Source organism: Aythya marila, assembly GCF_965140915.1.
Source record: "Aythya marila genome assembly, chromosome: 13".
Taxonomy (NCBI): domain Eukaryota; kingdom Metazoa; phylum Chordata; class Aves; order Anseriformes; family Anatidae; genus Aythya; species Aythya marila.
The window spans coordinates 9,073,318-9,090,791 of record NC_139054.1 but is presented as its reverse complement, the minus strand read 5'-3'; the positions used below and the strand labels follow the sequence as shown (position 1 = coordinate 9,090,791).

The window sequence follows — 17,474 nt, the reverse complement described above, 5'->3', positions numbered from 1 at the left end:
TATCGCCCACCAATTAGTGAAGCAGAATAGCTTTAAAATAAATATTATTTGTGACTGAATTCAGTACCACTTACCCATTTCTAAATGATACTGCTACAACTTCTCAGACTTCATTCCTGTTTCTTTTGCTTGAATATCTTTGGGACTGGAGAATAAATGGAGCTTGGGATGGTATCCCTCAACAAATACTTTTCAGAAACTCATGCTCTTGAAAGTTTATAACATGAAGAATATTGCTTGCTGTTTTTTTTTTTGTTGTTGTTTGTTTTTTTTCCTCTTCTCTTCTGATTAGAGAAGAAAAGTATCAAAAGCAGGAGGCTGAAAAGAACCATGTCTTCTCAGCTTATGAAGTCATTCCCACCTGGAACATCAAAGTCTTAACATAAATTAATGTTTACATTTAAGATATCAGTTTCTCCTTTAAATAAGCTGCAAAAGAACTTTAAATAAACAATAACCTTGGAGCAAAAAGATGCCTGTAAGTGCCTTAGGAGTAAAACCAACAAACCTCTCTGAGACATTGAAGAGTGTGAAATGTAATATAGCTCTACCTAACAAACAGTTTATGGAAGATAAAAATGGCAGCATGTCATTTAATGAGACAACTTACCATTGATTTCCAATGAAAGGACAAAGGTAAGCGAGAAGAGGGTCCTCTGGAAGGTTTGCACCTTCAACTCAGCAAGCAGTGAGCCCTATGACAACCCCACCTGCAACTCACTTTCTCATAAACAGGGGGATGTGATACCACGTGCAAGCAGGAAGGAAAGGTGTCAAAATGCAAAAAGGTGTTAAGAGTGCAAGAAGTGGTAGGCTCTAGTGGTAGGCTCTGCAGTCCCCTGCACGAGTGTAAGCTCTCAGTTGTATGCTAGGGTGGTGGCAACAATATATGGTTCCATATATATAATCCCACAGGTGCATTCTTAGTTACCAACCTAGGTATTTCTCTTCCTGTGGCTCTAGTAGGAGAGGTGATTCTTCATTGGCACACAACACATCAGAAATGGGTATATAACAAAGATCTTCCAGGACCAGCTAACACAAAACCTGTGTTAGTTTTACCTGGCAAAATCACTTGTCATTTCTCCAATTTGCAGTTATTGAGCCAAAGATCACATGGACACCCATTTTATTATTTTTTTATATACAAAAATTTTAACGAATTTTGATAATGAAATAAATTCAATAGCCATAATTATGATACTCTAGGAAGATGTTTATTAAGTTGCTGAAAAATACAAATATTAGAATAAGTTTGCCATATGCAAATATTAGCAAAAAAAGCTACAGTTGTACACAATCTAGTTGTTCCATTTCCCCACTGTTAGGAAAGCTATGGTAAGATGATACAAAGTCAAACCTTTAACAATCACTTGTGAATTTCAGAAAAGTTTAATTCTTCTTACCATTAGCTGTAAGCTATTGCACTGAGTTATGCATCCCTCCGTTCTGAAGGCAATGTGTTATAACTGAAAACCAGCTGGTTGTATTATAATCTACTCTTTGGCTATATAATTAGAACATTATTAAGTATGAGATCCCATTACTAATGAGGCATAACTAATTAAAAAGACAAACAATTATATACACATTTTGCAAATTGGTTTAATGTGCTAAAGTTATTGCAACATTAAACTTTATATTTTTGAAAAATATTCTTGGAAAGAATACAGCCATTTGAATGATGTTTGTAGTCAGAGTAACTGATTAATGTGTTTGAATACAGTCTCAAACAGTAAACTTCTGCAAACCCAGGGATGAGGAGTTGATTTATTTATTTTAAGCCCTCAAGTAGCTTCCACAGTCTAGGAGTACCAGCATAGCAATGCTGGCCTGGAGCACTGTAATTACATCCATCATGAGTGTAGACCTACCTTAATCAGACAGAAAAGTTAAAAGGCTACAGCTGTTAACAATGAGCCTTAAACAGCACGTAAGAGCAGCTCTAGAAATTGGAAAAAAAAAAAAAAAAAGGGTATATGAACAGGAATGCCATGAGTACATTGCAGGTATCTGATAGATTACGGTAGGAAACACAGATTTCAACTGTGAAAAGATAAGTTGTGTTTCGCATTTTGCTTTAGGAAACAGAAGTGGAGTGTGGCCATGTGTGAAAGGAAAGTGCAGTCAGAATAGCCTGTAAGAAACCAAGAGCAACTACCTGGAGAATCACTGAGGGGTGAAAACACTGCGTTCTGTAAAATGTACTCATTTACTAGTTCTCAAACACTGTTTGAATGCATGCAGTCTGCCAGCAGCAGACACCTTTACCAAGGCAGCTAATAACCAAATTATGAAGCAACTTACTTGTTTGTGGCACCCTGATCAAATCTAACAAATTAAAATTAATTACACTGAAAGACTTCATTAATCTGCAATTCCTCTCAAGAAGTCTTGTGGAAATTGCCTTTATTTTTATTTTGCTTACAACACTTCCCTTCTTCAACAGTGACTTTCCTCATACAGATGGCGAAGGACTAACTTGGTTCGTTGTTTCAGCCTCAAACAGAGGCATGTGCAGACATTCCTCTTGTAGACTCAGAAAGTTTTTTTGGAAGAGTAAAGCTTTCTTTAGAGCTGGAAACTGAACAGACTTGGAACAAACACTCACAAACAGTTCAGCACTAACTGGAAAAAAAAAAAAAAAAAAGGTCCAACTGTCCAGATGCATTTGTTGAGGGATGCTCACTTCTAGTAATGCTGTTCCTCAATTTCTGCTTTTAAAAGTCCCAAATTGTGCTTCATCAACAAATGAAGAACAAGTGGGTGGTGCAGGTGGAGAACAAAAAGTCTCACAGGGAAAACACATCTCTCAAAGATCTTTCACTACCTAAATTCAGGTTGGCATTGTTTAAATATTTGAAGAATTTCACTAAGAAATTAGAAGTAACAATCAGTTTTGTTAAATGGTATATTTCAACCTACATAAAGTAACTATAGCTACTGGCAAAACCTGGCAGTTCTGTTTCCCTAGCACTGGAATTAATGACTGCAAAACAAGCAAAAGGTGGTCTGTACTATTACTACCTCTAGCCCAGGGTGTGGAAGGAAAGCAGATCCTACTTTAAAAACCCTATGTTGTGCCAAACACGTGCTAAAAGAAGATATCAGGTAGCTTTCATGTTGTGTAAGACAGGAAAAGCTTGCAAATGAATAAATACGCTGATACAAGTGAATGTGTATTTGTCGTTGCTTATTCTCACCATTGATTTTTCTGTTGTTCAACCAGAAAATCTAACATACTTCACATATAGAAGTATCATCTATTTCCATGGCATAGGAGTCAACATTTCTTTAGAGAGATAAGTGACTTGCCTAATTGCATATCAAAATGGCAATATATACATTTGAAAGGACATACAAATTCTCATTATTTACCATGAATATGTACCAACTGAAGTATATGTAAAAACTGAGGTGAAATCAAATTGAATAAATTGACTACATGAGTTATGAAACAGTTTGTATTTTATACACATAGTATGTACACTGGTTTTGGAAATGTGGGTTTTATCCATGCAAATTTAATACAAAAACTATTTACAAAAAATAACAGTAGGAACATTTTTTCCAAAAAAAAAAAAAAAAAAACATATACATGTTGGAAGCTCCAGCAATAATGGAAGTCCTGAAAAAAAAGACTTAATACAGTATTGTACAGGTAGACAAACTTCAGAAGTGTGGAAAATGCACTTTACAAGAACATGAAATGCAAAATGAATTGCACTATCAAATAGATGTTACAAGTATATACACAACTTAAGCATCTATTTTTAAATGATCACTCTCCAACTGTGCCTCAGAACTACTTCTGTCATGTTCTGCACACATTTATATACCGATCATTTGGCTATGTTGTATTTTCTGAGTTTTATAACCACAAATTATAAAAAAAAAAATAACTGAATACCAAGTGATAACTATAAAGCGATCACATTTTCCCTGTTCTACACATTACACAATAGTAAAAGAGTATTCACATTTCCAACATAATCCACTAACCAACCCTTTTGCAATGACTCCACAAGCCCCTCACAAGCATCAAAAATTTACCTGCTGGTACAACAGACATTAATTGTTGCAACTAGGAAATCCCAGAGTCGCAGCAATGCTTACCAAATCGCATCAACTCAGTAACCTCAAATGTGTTAACATTTTCATTTAAAAAGCATAATCTTGCACATGCTCTAGAAAGGGTTTTAATACTGAACAGTGGGAGTTCTCACGCCAGGAATGGCACAACCAAATCTAAATGAATACAGCAATTCTGGAAAGATTTCATCAGTTCACTTGTATTTAAAAACAAAAGAAAAAGTATCATTGTGGTTATTTCCAAATTGTAGCTATTTCACAATCTGCCCTTAGAACTGGGAAATAAGCGTCATGTTTGCCTTATTTCACACAATTTTGAATGAAGTGAGGAAATCCTTGTTAATGCCTCAAATTCATTTTAAATTACTGACTTCATGTTTTAACTCACTTCCAAAACTATTGAGGGAAGTTCTGATCTCACTGAAATCAACTGAAAGTCTCCCAAAACAATTTAATATGCTGTCACAGTTCAAGCCATTCTTTTCCATTAATGGAAAGGGACTAATTAAGGGACTAAGCACGTTGTTTAAAGACGTACTAAAGCTGGTTTGTCTGTTTCAAGATCAGGATTCTAAAATGTGTATGCATGAGGAAAAAAAATTCAAAAGTCCTTAAAAACTGTAGTTGGCTATGAAATGTCTGATGTCATTTTTACAATAACTTCTATTCCTTCCACAGAAATTCATAACGTAGTTTATAGCAATCCCCTTTGCTTGCCATATTGGAAAAGTCAAAAACAGCAATGGAACAAATACAGCATAAAACTACAGTTTTACTGTACATAATGTCAGGATTGTAGGATGTGAAATACGTGAAGACAAATAAAGCAAAGCAGCAGTTTATTGTGTAAAAAACACAGGAGCCAGAGCCAGGAGCTCCTGTAGTGGCAAGATTAAACTGGAATTCAGCTCGTCACATTCTATTTTAACAAACAAGATCAGCAGAAGGTGCTTTCTTGATAGGAAGATAATTTTATGCTTTCATATTAGGTAACCTAAAATATCTGACAAAATCACTGATTAAAAAGTTGGCTTTTCCCTCACGTTTAAATTACATATATCCCAGAGCGTGTTCTGCACGTTGAAGAGGAAACTGTATCATTTTTATTAATTCAAGAGGACAAGTGACCCTAACCTGCTAGAGTCATGGTGCAGTTTTCAGCAAGTGTAGTTGTCTGGTTTCTAGAACAAGCTTTCTCCATCTCACGTCTTTACTGGTAGAAGGTAAATATTATCAAACATCTATTTTTCTATTACTCTTAGATATTATCACTTTCCTTATATTTTTTTTTGTTCAGATTGCAACCATCTATTTAAAAGAATGCCAGCTAGTGGGGAAGGAGGCGGCAGCACAAAGCAAGGAGATGATGACTTCAGAAGGCGCATCACCCAGACACGCCTTGACACCCATGCCCACTGTAGCTCCTCGCCTGATTAGAAGGCCAGAGGGAAGGCACGTGGCATCAGCGAGGTGCCTGTGCTTGGGGATGGATAGTGCTCTCTGCACAATTAACACAATGAATCCTGCAGAACCAGCATAGTTATCCAAAATCAAACAATCTTTCTGGGAAAACAAAGATGCCAATCTTCTCATTACTGTAACCTCTACAGAAAGGTCCAAGTTAAAGATGGACCAGGAACTGGTCAGACCCCAGTGTCCCTCAACATGATGTAGTTTCAAAAACATTTTTTCCTCTGCTAATTCTTTCCAAAAAACCTTTTTATTCTGAAGTAATTTAACATACACTCATGTTGCAACTCAGAGTAACCTCTCCTTGGACAGCTATATTGTTTCCAATTCCTGGCCATAGTGGCATTTTCTCTTTTAAAATAATTTAAAAGGGTTATCTGTAAGCTGGAAATATTTCATCAGCTCTTATGTTGTAAGGGTCACTGTTTAATCTGATATACTTCTCAAAAGAAACAGACATTAGCCTGACTTCGTGAGGGAAAAAAAGAGGAATTTTGTTTACCGGTACAAAATCATTTCCAATCCACAGAAAGTGCAAAAACTCCTTCAAAAATTCACGCTTACTCTGCATTCCATTGAAATCCACTATCCTGACACTAATATATATTGATTTAACATTGAATAAGGTTTTGCTTACTACTTGACTAATATTTTGGTACATTATTAAAGTACCTGACTTCTGCATTGGTATACAGCCCTATCCAGAGACAAACAGGGAGACTGCTGCATTACATACAAGAGTTACCTTTTATACTAAAATTTTTTAAATTAGCAGAAGGACATAATACCAAACTTGTCCTTCTCCTCAATACTGAGGATACATGGGAATTTGCTTTCAGGGATAATAGGTATCTTTTCAATTTATTTTTTAATTTGGCCAGATTTATATCTGAGAAGAGTGTCGTTAAATTATCAAATATTTTAAATAAGAAAGGTTTTAGCACAGTAAAGTAACTGATGGTACGTGTAATTTTTTGAGGTGACATACATTCCAGAGTATGAAAGCAGTGCTTAAGAGTTATTTTTCCTACCATCTTAATACTGTATGGCACATCAGAATATTTGTATTAAATATATAAATCAATGTGTAATATTAGCAGCTTCCCGTTGCTAACCAGAGATCACTATTTTTTGTCAATAAATTGACACTAAAGCTTTGCTCACTTCAAACAAGTTTAAGTCATGTTTCACCACTGCCTCTACCTCAGGTGTTCCATAATCTAACAGTAAAATCTTTTACTGAAGTCAAGGGCAAAATTCACACTGACTCCATTATTGCTAGGATTTTACCTAGAAATTCCTATGACTCATGTCAGTTATTTATAGTTTCAAATGTACTCCTCTATTTTATGATAATGTTAATTTTTGGTTATGTATCTGAAGGCCTTCCATAACATGTGTGTAGACAGGTTTCTGGGGCTCCAGCGATACTCCAACTAGCACACTGGACTGGCAGTGTTATAGAATAGATGGGAAGCATTTCTGAGATACTGTGTCTGAAGTCACCACACTTTAATTATTTCAGTGCTACTGATCTAAGATCTCACAATATCTGAGACATTATTGCTTAAAAAAAGATCATTCATGTGCCAGATGCTGCATCCAATAAGATAGAAAATAGAAAAAATACACAAGGGCAGAAACCCTGTCAGTAATTTACAATTCATATCACATTATTGCAGTAACTTTGTATAGCATCCACAATAACAAAAGCACCCTAGTTAACTTAAATTTATTAGGAGACTTATTTAGGAAACGTAATAGAGTTTCCTAAAGCTTTTCATGTTATCTTTTCTTCACATCAAAAGAAAAAACATGAGGGACTATGATAAGAATTAGGCCTCTGATTTTAACAACCCATTAGCTGCATCAAACATTAAGTAATGACATTGCATCGTCAACAAAATAGGGACAGAATATCTCTTATGTGTTAATTGTTGGAGCAGGGACTCTAGAATTACTAAAGACAGTCAAAAAGTCACTTTTAAAAAGTAAAGAGGGAGGATGAGGTCACATGCAGTAATAAATAACATGAAGTCACTAAATCAGTAAACAAAACAAAAAATAAGATGCTAGAAGTCAAATAAAAAGTGAGAAGATAGTAGGCAACTTCTTGTACAGGGAGGACAGCAACAATTCCCATATGCTTCTTTAAAATTAAAATTTTACCTTCAAATTATTTTTTTTATTATCTCTTCTGCAGTTGCTTCTAAAAATCACAAAGGTAACAGCTAATTATATCATTACTTTAGAGAATTATTTGTAGAAGCACCTAAAGAAAGATGAGAGAAGATTCATCCAGGCACAGCAGACCTTTTCTCAGACTACTCCTAAGGATACTGGAAGGCCTTAACCTTTGCAATGCTAAGAAGGGAATCCTCTAAGTACCATGAATATCCTTTCCCATAAGCATTAAGAAGGCCATAATAATTTCCAAAGAGCAGCAAAGCCAGACTGGTCCTAGTAAACCTGTGGGGAAGAATTCTAGAGTAGTTAAAAAAAAAAATAAATGCTATTTCCATAGTTTTCAATTTCAGAGGTACAATTCAAAGTGAGTACATTAGTTCCATGTCCAGTTCTCATGCTACCTAGGAAATAATATGATAAGATTAAATAACTGATCTGGCATGCTACATCAAGGGAATTCTTAAATGTTTACACTGTGATATGATAACTTCATAAATTTATTTCTGTTTGGATAAGAGCGTTACTTTAAGATAACATTTAAATGGCAATTAAATAGTAGTGTAGATTGGTTTACGTTAGATAATTTAAAGTGGCAATTTACAGGTATCAATTCTATGGCTAGCATACTGAAGCAGAACTTCATTACTGTCATTGCCATCAAATACCATATAGCAAGGAATTGAAAGACAATGAAATACTCATTTTGAAAATGTTCTTCAAATGTAGCACACAGTAACAAGAAGTCTGCTTAATATATTACTTTTTCATTTTAGTCTTAGCATGACTTCAGATATTGCCGTTTGTAAAAAATAATTTAAATTGTTAAAGTAAGTATTATGTAAATGATTTAAAACCCAATTAGAGATACAGTAAATACCATGTTTCAAAGGTCAAAGCAATATAGATTACTGAATCACACAGAATCACAGAATTGTAGGGGTTGGAAGGAACCTCAAGAGGTCATCGGGTCCAACCCCCCCCTGCCAAAGCAGGTTCCCTAGAGCATACATATTTTATTTAAAGAAACTAAGATTTAGATCTAGGACTTTGCAAATTAAGTTTTACACCCTTTAAACACAGTTTTAAGGCTTCTCAATGAGCTGTGAAGCCTTAAATGGCTTCTTGACGAATTGGAAAGAACAGAATCAAATCCTGTTACACACTAGGCAAATATATACCTTCATTAAAATTAACTTAGCCTAAAATAGGAAATCTGTGACAGTCAAAACTTTTTTTTTTTAATTGAGCTACCCATTCATGAAGAACAAACTAATTCAAACAGTTTTACTACTGTTTTACTATAGTTTTACTACTGAAATTATTTGCAACTTGTTTGGAAAGGAACTCAACTGTGAGTAGGTTCAGAATGTTCTCAAAACACCAAGAATCTCTGTAGAAGTAAGCAAATACATAAACTCAAAAGTTTCAAAAAGAACACTGCAGTGGGAATTTCTTTTTTAAATTTGCCCAGAAAAGTAATGTTTCAGCACAGTGACATTCGTACAAACTAATCTGTGTGTTATGCCACACAATTCCGTAAATTACATAATAAATCCTGTAAACGCTATGAAGATAAACACTGATTTCTCAACTAAATTATGGATATACCTGTTGTAAAAATGTAAAGTGAAATCAGGAGCAATATTACATAAAATCCTGAAAGTCACAGCATAAACCTGAGATTTGGGCAGTTTTATCAAAATGTCCTAAATTATTCTGTATGTATAACCAGTCCTTACATCTTACTCACCATGTATATTTGTTTGCCTCAAACAAAGAAAAGTAGACAGTTTTGTTTATCCAACAATACATTAAACCAAAAAATGATTAGGTATTATCAAATTAAATATCATAAATAAAGTGTATTTACAGTATTTTCTAATTATTAGACAACAGAATTATCAATTGTGCAACAAACTTAAAACACCCAACATCAAAAATGTGAAGTATTACTTAAATCTTCACGTATTGATTTTACAAAAAACTATTAAAATATTTAAAAATTCCCATTTTATCTATTTTAAAACAAAGAAATTTCAAAAATGTTTAAGACTATTAAGAGTTATCAATTACACAGGCACTTCACATGTAAACAATCTACAGTACAACTGAAAAAAATATTTGGCACCAACCTAGAAGACTGGAAAAAAATCAATGTGTCCTTTTTCCCATTGTATACTGTTTTGTGTAATCACCATACACTCAGACTAAATACTGGCAATGTTGGAAGTGCGTTAAGTTACAATCAGGAGTGCAAAAAAAAAAATAAAGAACACACATAAAGCTTTCTGAAAGAATGAAAGTGGATTACAATTATCAGTCACTGTATTTTTACCATCATACCATCGCTACATTTTTGTTTTACCTTTGAATCAAATGATTGACTTTAATCATTCAAGCAAGGGGGGATTGGGTTTTGTACTTCTAAACTAATTCAAACAACATTTTCCATGTAGAAAAGAAATCCAGCATTTAACTGTAACACTCTGAGATGATAAATGTCAGGTTTTAACTTAAATGAACTGGAAAGAGAACCTGATGCTACCAAAATCTCTTTGTGCATCCAAAAGACAAAAAATCATTATGGTCTTTCAATGTCAGCTGACTCCAAGGTTTTCATGTCCAACTTCAGAGTAAGGCGCTCTACAGCATCTGGACAGATATTAGTTTTTGATGGCTTGGATGTTCCCATGTAGGAAGCTGAACTGCTCCAGAGCAATCCAACAGATCAAATGGCAAGCTGCCTGGCTTCCAAGAAGTCATGTTACATGGAGGAAAGCTGAGATACTTTCAGTGTAGGCAATTCAAGCAGAGCTTGAACTGTGAGGCCAACTTTTACAAGGCCTCTTTCCTCCAGAATGTGATGAGGCAAGCAAAGTCTTTCCTGTAAAATAAAGTAGTGCATGTATTAAGCTTGATTCACTTTTTCCAAGCTAGGTAGCAAAAGCATTCTATCTGAAGTCACACATACATTACACATTTGCATAGAAAATGTCTTCAACTTTAAATTTTGCATGTTGTTCTCTACAGTAACAGAACACTCAGAAATTACATCTGAGATCTGACTGTTTAATTGTGAAAAAAATACTTAATTATGAATGCAGAAACTAGCAAAAAAAAGAACATTTACTTAAAATATTAAACTAAGACACATAAGTACTGTGCTAATTCCCTAAAACCAAAGACATTCTTTACAAAAGTAAAGCAAGAAAATCAGGTTGATGGGCACTGCTGGTCTGCTTCTTCTTTTCACTGTTTTGGAAGCATATTACTAATTTTCCCCTTGGGACCTCCCAGAAATGCTGACAGACTTTGGCCCTCACTAATGAATCATTCTCCAAGGAAGTCATCTTTCAGTTTCAAAAGACTTTTGCAACAGAAGTTAAATACTCTTCCCCTCAGTTAGATGGTGCTATATGGAACTCGGTATCCGGTGAATCTCTGCATTCCTAACTTATGAAAGTCCTGTGATTCCATGCAAGATGGAAGCTGTGGCAGAGCAGCAACCCAGGGTTTTAAATCCATTAATTACTTTTCTTGTTCCAGTGAAATGCTATGAGTTTTGTGTGTCTCATAATATACAGGAAATGTTTTGGTCTTTCCGTTTTTCCTCTTGCACAGGGACGTGTGGCAAGGGGAAAAGTATGGAAGTTGGGCAAAAGGAGCACGAATAGTGAGCTGCAACTACAGTTAGGTTATATATTTCTTTAACTGCATTTAACTGATTTTTACTAGGCAGACACTGAAATTCACTCCAAAATGAATTGCTAAACAAAAGACTTAAATATTACAACATCATCCTCTCACATCAGTTCTTTTGTTTAGACGATATTTTATTTTAAAGGGAAGTCAGTATTTGTGCTATTGGGAAATAACTGTAAACCCAAAGTTTCCTCAAAGTTCACACCACAGGCCAGAAGACCAGGGAGACAAATTCTTTTTATACCTTTAAGTTCCCTGGTCAGTGTAATAATCACTACTGCTCCCTTTCTGCCCCCATGAAAAAAAAAAAAAAAAAAATCAACTGCAGTATTCACTGACATACTTTCTGTGAATATATTAGTCAATAAAACAATTAGCATACCTGTGGAACACCCAATTTTTTACAAGCATCAAGAAAGTTTTCAACATTTCTTCGGCACTTTGCCATACTGAGTTTAGGCTGTAAAGACAGGGTATTAGATTTTCATCACATATTTGTGAAGGACTGTATAGGACTGTATATTTCTGCAAATTCAGTAACAGTTGCTTAAACAGAAACTAGAACAAGTTCAATGAAGATTCAAGTATAAGAAAATAGCTAAACTAAACTGAGCCTTGTTTAATGCTTCTTGAAAAAAAAATTGAAGTGAGGAATGTAGCCAGTTAGTATAGCAAATATGATACATGATTTTTTTACCACTGAACTTTGAAAACTTATTTTCACATAAGATGCAACAAAAGTAAAATAAACAACTCACCACTGCTGGCGATGGTACATGAATGCTGGCAACAGAGCGTGGTCTTATGTGATTGGCTAAATGGCAAAGAACTACTCCATCCATCAATGCTGCTCCGATATCATCTGGCAAAATTACTTTTAACCTTGACTCAAGATTCTGTTAAAAAGCCCGTAAGTAAAGTTACTTTCAACATTACCTAATCATTAACTTTAAATCGACTGTATTTTAAAGCACGCAGTTTTAAAAAGGCATTTTAATATTAACATGAAGTAAATGGAATCAATCCACACTTCACTGAGTACAACAGTACTGTTAGCTGCATCATTGAGCTTATAATTCCCTTTGCTTTTTTTTTTTTTTAAATGAAAAACCATATATGTTGACAGACATTCAGCCAGCAACTACCATGACAGAGCTCTCAAAGCCCTATGATGAACCCACTACTCACAAGAAAGCACAGAGTTTAAGAGCAAAACGTTAGGCTAAATCCCTCATCAACTGTTAGTGGGAGGAATTTGTGGGTTGAAATCATATATAAGTTTACTAGGAGGAGGGAACACAACCACTGATGAAGTCACAACCCCAAAGTAAAGCCATTTATGCAAGTAGCAGTTAAATAGCTAAGGAAAGGGTGTCCAAGAAGTACCCACACTTGTGTTGCAAGAGAAAGGAAGTAGGAAATGTTTTATCCCATTCCAGCAACAAGCTTTAATTGCTCAGGAAGCGGACCAGACAGGGCAGAAACAGCCTCCAAAGACACACTTGAAGTTAGTACTGCCCTTGAAAGCAGAGCTGCTATAACAGTATTTATCATTCATGGTAGATTTAGTGAACTACAGTTGTTAAGTATCTTAAGAACAGAACTATATAGGGCAGAAAAAAATTACCTTACCAGAATTCTGACACCTAGATTCTATTCAGTATTATGCAATTTGTAGCAACTATCTACTCTCAAAAAGCATTTGACTATTCAGAAGACTATGACCAGCTCTTTCTTCAAATCTCAGGTCAAATAGCAGCACGCACAAGCAGACCTATGGTCTCCCTAAGAACTTCAAAAACCTAAAAAAAATAAAGCCTTTAATTTTTCATTTCATTTTCCTAAACTAAAAACATTTAGTTCCTGGTTCCTGTTTTGCTTGGAGCAAAAAATAGTAACAATGGAGTCTGTTAGATAACATTACTTAGAAAGAAATGTCACTACAGAGACACCTTTGTATATCCATAAGGATTTGCAGGTTTTTATTACAAAGGTTTGAGTTGTGGTACAAACTAAACACACTGCACCCACATCGTAAACAATTGTACATACATTGCGAAGTTGTCTTATTTGTTCCCTTTCTTCCCTTAAATGCTCCATTTTCCTTCTCATTGTAAATCCAGGATCCATCGCTCCATAGTCTTGGCGAGATGCACGGCTGAAAGCTATTGAACATTAGCAAAGTTAGTTTTCAGAATTCAGATTTATTTTTTTAAGTAATGGTGGGGAGGAGTAACTCCAGGGATAACAGTGGGTAAAAAAAGCTATGGCACTTTACAGAATAAATATATTTCAGTATTGCGATGTAAAAGACACTGTCTATGAAACTTGTTTTTTGAATAAAATGCACAAACTATCCTATTTAAGTGGAACTAGGTTACTAGAAAACAGAGGCATAATAGACTTCAGTATTCAAATATCTAAGGTATATGATTCCATTTGTACTTCTGCAAGTGTATCTTGCAAGCTAGCTTTGAAAGTGTTTTCATTATGTTTTACTTTTAATCAAGCATAAAGACTAAGGAAACTACAGAAAGGAACAGGACTTCCTGATCTAGCTTAAAATTGAATACTTTTTAAATATATGTACGTATGTCCATGTGATACACAGAGACAAAGTAATTGCTTATTAAAGCACTAACTGAAAAACATGGAATGTCTTATTCAAAAGTTTAGAGCTCTTATTAAAAAAGCATGTCTTAAATGCTCTAGCTACCATTCACTTTACTATTCATCATTCTTGGAAACCCTTCAAATAACAATTGTATTTTATAAAATCCTTGCAAACAAATTCCTCCATAGCAATACCTCTGTATCCTCAAGTATTTTACCCTATGCTTTTGAGCAAAAAAAAAAAAAAAAAAAAAAAAAAAAAAAATCAGTACTTCCATTTTTAAAACACGCTTTACTGTTTCTAACAGTTTGGATTTTAGCAAGACATCTATAAAACAACCAAAAAAAAGTCACAGAAATTTTAAAGACATTCTTGTGGAACCACTCCTCTAACCTTACATACAAGACTATGTAGTTTGCACACAGAAAAATACAATTGTATCTCACCTACAATGTCTTTGGAAGCATCTAAAAACGACAAGGATCTTGTGTTCTAACGAAGAAAAAAAAAATGCCTTTCAGCACTCTCTTAGAACTAAGGCAAATGGGTCCTGCTGTTTTAGTGCTGAGAGCTGGCAATGACTCCTACTGCACAAAGAAATGGGATGAAATGTCCAACAAGTCTGCTTGGTCCTCTCAATTCTACATCTTCCTGCAGCCCAGGATGCATGTAACTCAGAAACCTCTAGACGTGCACTGCTAGGTATGTCCTGGTATATACAACTAACCTATCTCTGGAACAGAAGTTTCATGCAACTGCTTACAAGTCACAAGTGACTTGAGGGCCCAGACGGTGCCATCTGCGTCATGTAGACAATCCAGTCTGATACAACTGTCTTCTGGGGCTATGGCAGTCTTATAGAATCACAGAATCACTGAGGCTGGAAAATACCTCCAACACAAAGCACTAATATATATGACTCCTTTCAAAGCTCTGATCCAAGCATCCTTTTATAGGATCACTTAAAAAACCTACTTCTCATGAAGCTCTCTTGCCTCAGCCATGTTTCAAAAATAACTGAATGCTCTTTCCCTGTTCTTTGACAGTGACAAAACATGCAGAAAATAAGTTAGTGACATTTACGAAAAAAATCACTGTGCAGCTTTGGGAACTTTCAATTATTAGACATATGCTTTGGCAAACCATGTATTTTCCAGTACTGTGCTTACGTTAAGTTCACTGAGTGAAATGCTGTACTGTGATCTCCCTTCACATTCATTTCAATTCATGCATCTGTTGTCCTTATCATCTATTCCATCCTGGGGAATAAATATCTGTTCCCTCATGCTATTTTAGAGAAGAGCAGCTTACCTGACCTTGGTCTGAGACCAAATGGTCCATGAGTGTTACTATCTGTCCTTTCATAATCCTGTTAAAAGAGGCAAAGTCAATTTTCTTCCATTTATTACAATAATTAACATTTGTTTTCATCAAAATAGCATTTAAATTATTCTTTCCTAAAATAAAGCTCTTCCGCTTAACTGTAAAACACTGCTTTGAAGGGAATACTATGAAGTAAATGGAATCAAAGTAAACTCACTAACTGCAGATAAAATTATCTTATCAAGGAAGACAAAGCAGCACCAGATTAACTAAAATCTATTCTAAGATTAACTAACATCTATTCTAAAACATTTCAAACAAAACATTCTGTGAACTGAATTCTAAGCCAGATGTAAGCAAATACAACAATTTTTCCCAATGCCTTGCACTGAATTTCCTAAGAAATGTTTACTTTCAATTATGAAAATCATGTTTTCCTTATGTCACCATCTACAAAGGGAAGATGCACTCAGTAATCTGGTATGTACATGAGTTATCCCTAGTTCAACTACTTCCATTGTTTCTATGAGATGTTCCACTCACTCCACTCTCTTAGGTTCCCTTCTGACATCTGGCAGAAACATTAATCTTTAGCAGGCCTTATTTATAGCTTACTAGAGTACTGCAATCACAGTGAGACTAAATGGAAATTCCTTAAAAAGGAAAGCAACCGATGAATGAAACTGTAAAGCTGTATCACAAAGGTGACAGACAATCATAAAGGATGAAACCACTCAAGCAGTGTCAGTACATGAGGGTTCCTTATGATGAGGTACAGAACACTGAAAGACAAGTTTTACTTGAAATCCTTTAAGCAGCTATCATATAGGGACAACTAGAAAATACACCAATTTTCATTTATCTTGGTCATTTTCATTAAAAAAAAATAATGGAAATAAAACAATGCATCTTTCTTCACAACAGTCAAAAAAAAAAAAAAAGAAGAAATCCAGGAGAGATCAGATAATTGCAAAGGTAAAAATATGCTATGATACACATCTCTGATTCTACTTTTGCCTTTTTAGTATGATGAAATATTCATAACTCCAGTTTCAAAGGAAACTACCAGCTTTATATCTGCATGGGAAACCTGGTGACACAAGTAATGTGCACAAAGAAATGTTTCTTGAATGAAAAATGAAACCACAAACTTGTACCTCAGACGACACAGGAGACTGTGGGGACACATTAGTATTATCACTGTCTTGCTAAAAAGAAACCAAAGAGATGGAATTATAAAATGAAAATAATGATTTAACAAGAAAATGTAAAATTATGAAAAACACCATACATGAGACATCCAACATTTATCAAATATGGCACAAACTTGTAGCAACTGAATTTAAAAATATGTAAAGCAAGGAAACTGCTCACTGCTTATATAGAATATTACTTTTATATTACCTTTGCTTGATAGCTCAATTAACTTTGTTATTACTGAAGCAAGTAACTACCCTACTCTTCCCCAGTATACTGTCTTGGTGGCTTTTTTCAAATAGGCTATAATATTTATTGTGCTATATTTTTACTATGACTTTGGAATGCAAAGTCTGTTCGCACAGACCTGTTCCATGACTGTGGCTCAAAAGTGTTCATAGAAGATTAACGAATAAAACAATTTTCTTACATATTCTATGCAATTACTATTTCTTACCTCATCATTTTCATTTCCACTTGAACTCTTTCTGGAAGACTTATACTGCAAAACACATACAATTATTACTTTAAAATGGAAGTATGTTTTTCATTTAAACTAAATGGCCTGATATCACTCAGATGTTACTTATTACTGGTGAAGCTGCTGAGTAAAAAAAACATGTTACAGAAATCAAAAGGAGCACAAAAAAACAGACGGGGAACATCTAGTTCTTAGGTTACTCAAGAACTACAATGCTGAGAGAATAAAAACATTTCAAAAATACATTTATAATGTGAACTGACTACATATGAGACTTGACCCAAGCGGAAAGACCTGAATAACTGTTCCTCTCATGCATTTTTTGTTAGAAAAAATAACGTGTAACCCATGAAAGTTACATACTGTAAAAGCAGCTCTTAAGGTTGCTTATACTTGGCTAGATTGACC

At 34.7% G+C, this 17,474-nt stretch overlaps 1 protein-coding gene across 2 annotated transcripts in view; it reads right to left on the bottom strand.

Annotated features, from left to right (window-relative positions):
- Positions 1–1,299: 1,299 nt before the first annotated feature.
- LRCH2 (leucine rich repeats and calponin homology domain containing 2) overlaps positions 1,300–17,474 on the bottom strand; it is a 44,956-nt gene continuing 28,781 nt past the window's right edge. For both annotated transcript variants that reach the window (XM_082770549.1, XM_082770550.1), the window contains exons 15-21: positions 17,043–17,087; positions 16,546–16,596; positions 15,377–15,434; positions 13,504–13,616; positions 12,210–12,347; positions 11,834–11,911; positions 1,300–10,633 (exon numbers count right to left, since the gene is read on the bottom strand). In XM_082770549.1, coding sequence (XP_082626675.1) covers positions 10,514–10,633; positions 11,834–11,911; positions 12,210–12,347; positions 13,504–13,616; positions 15,377–15,434; positions 16,546–16,596; positions 17,043–17,087 — 603 coding nt within the window. In that variant the 3' untranslated portion in view covers positions 1,300–10,513. The remainder of the gene's footprint in view (positions 10,634–11,833; positions 11,912–12,209; positions 12,348–13,503; positions 13,617–15,376; positions 15,435–16,545; positions 16,597–17,042; positions 17,088–17,474) is intronic.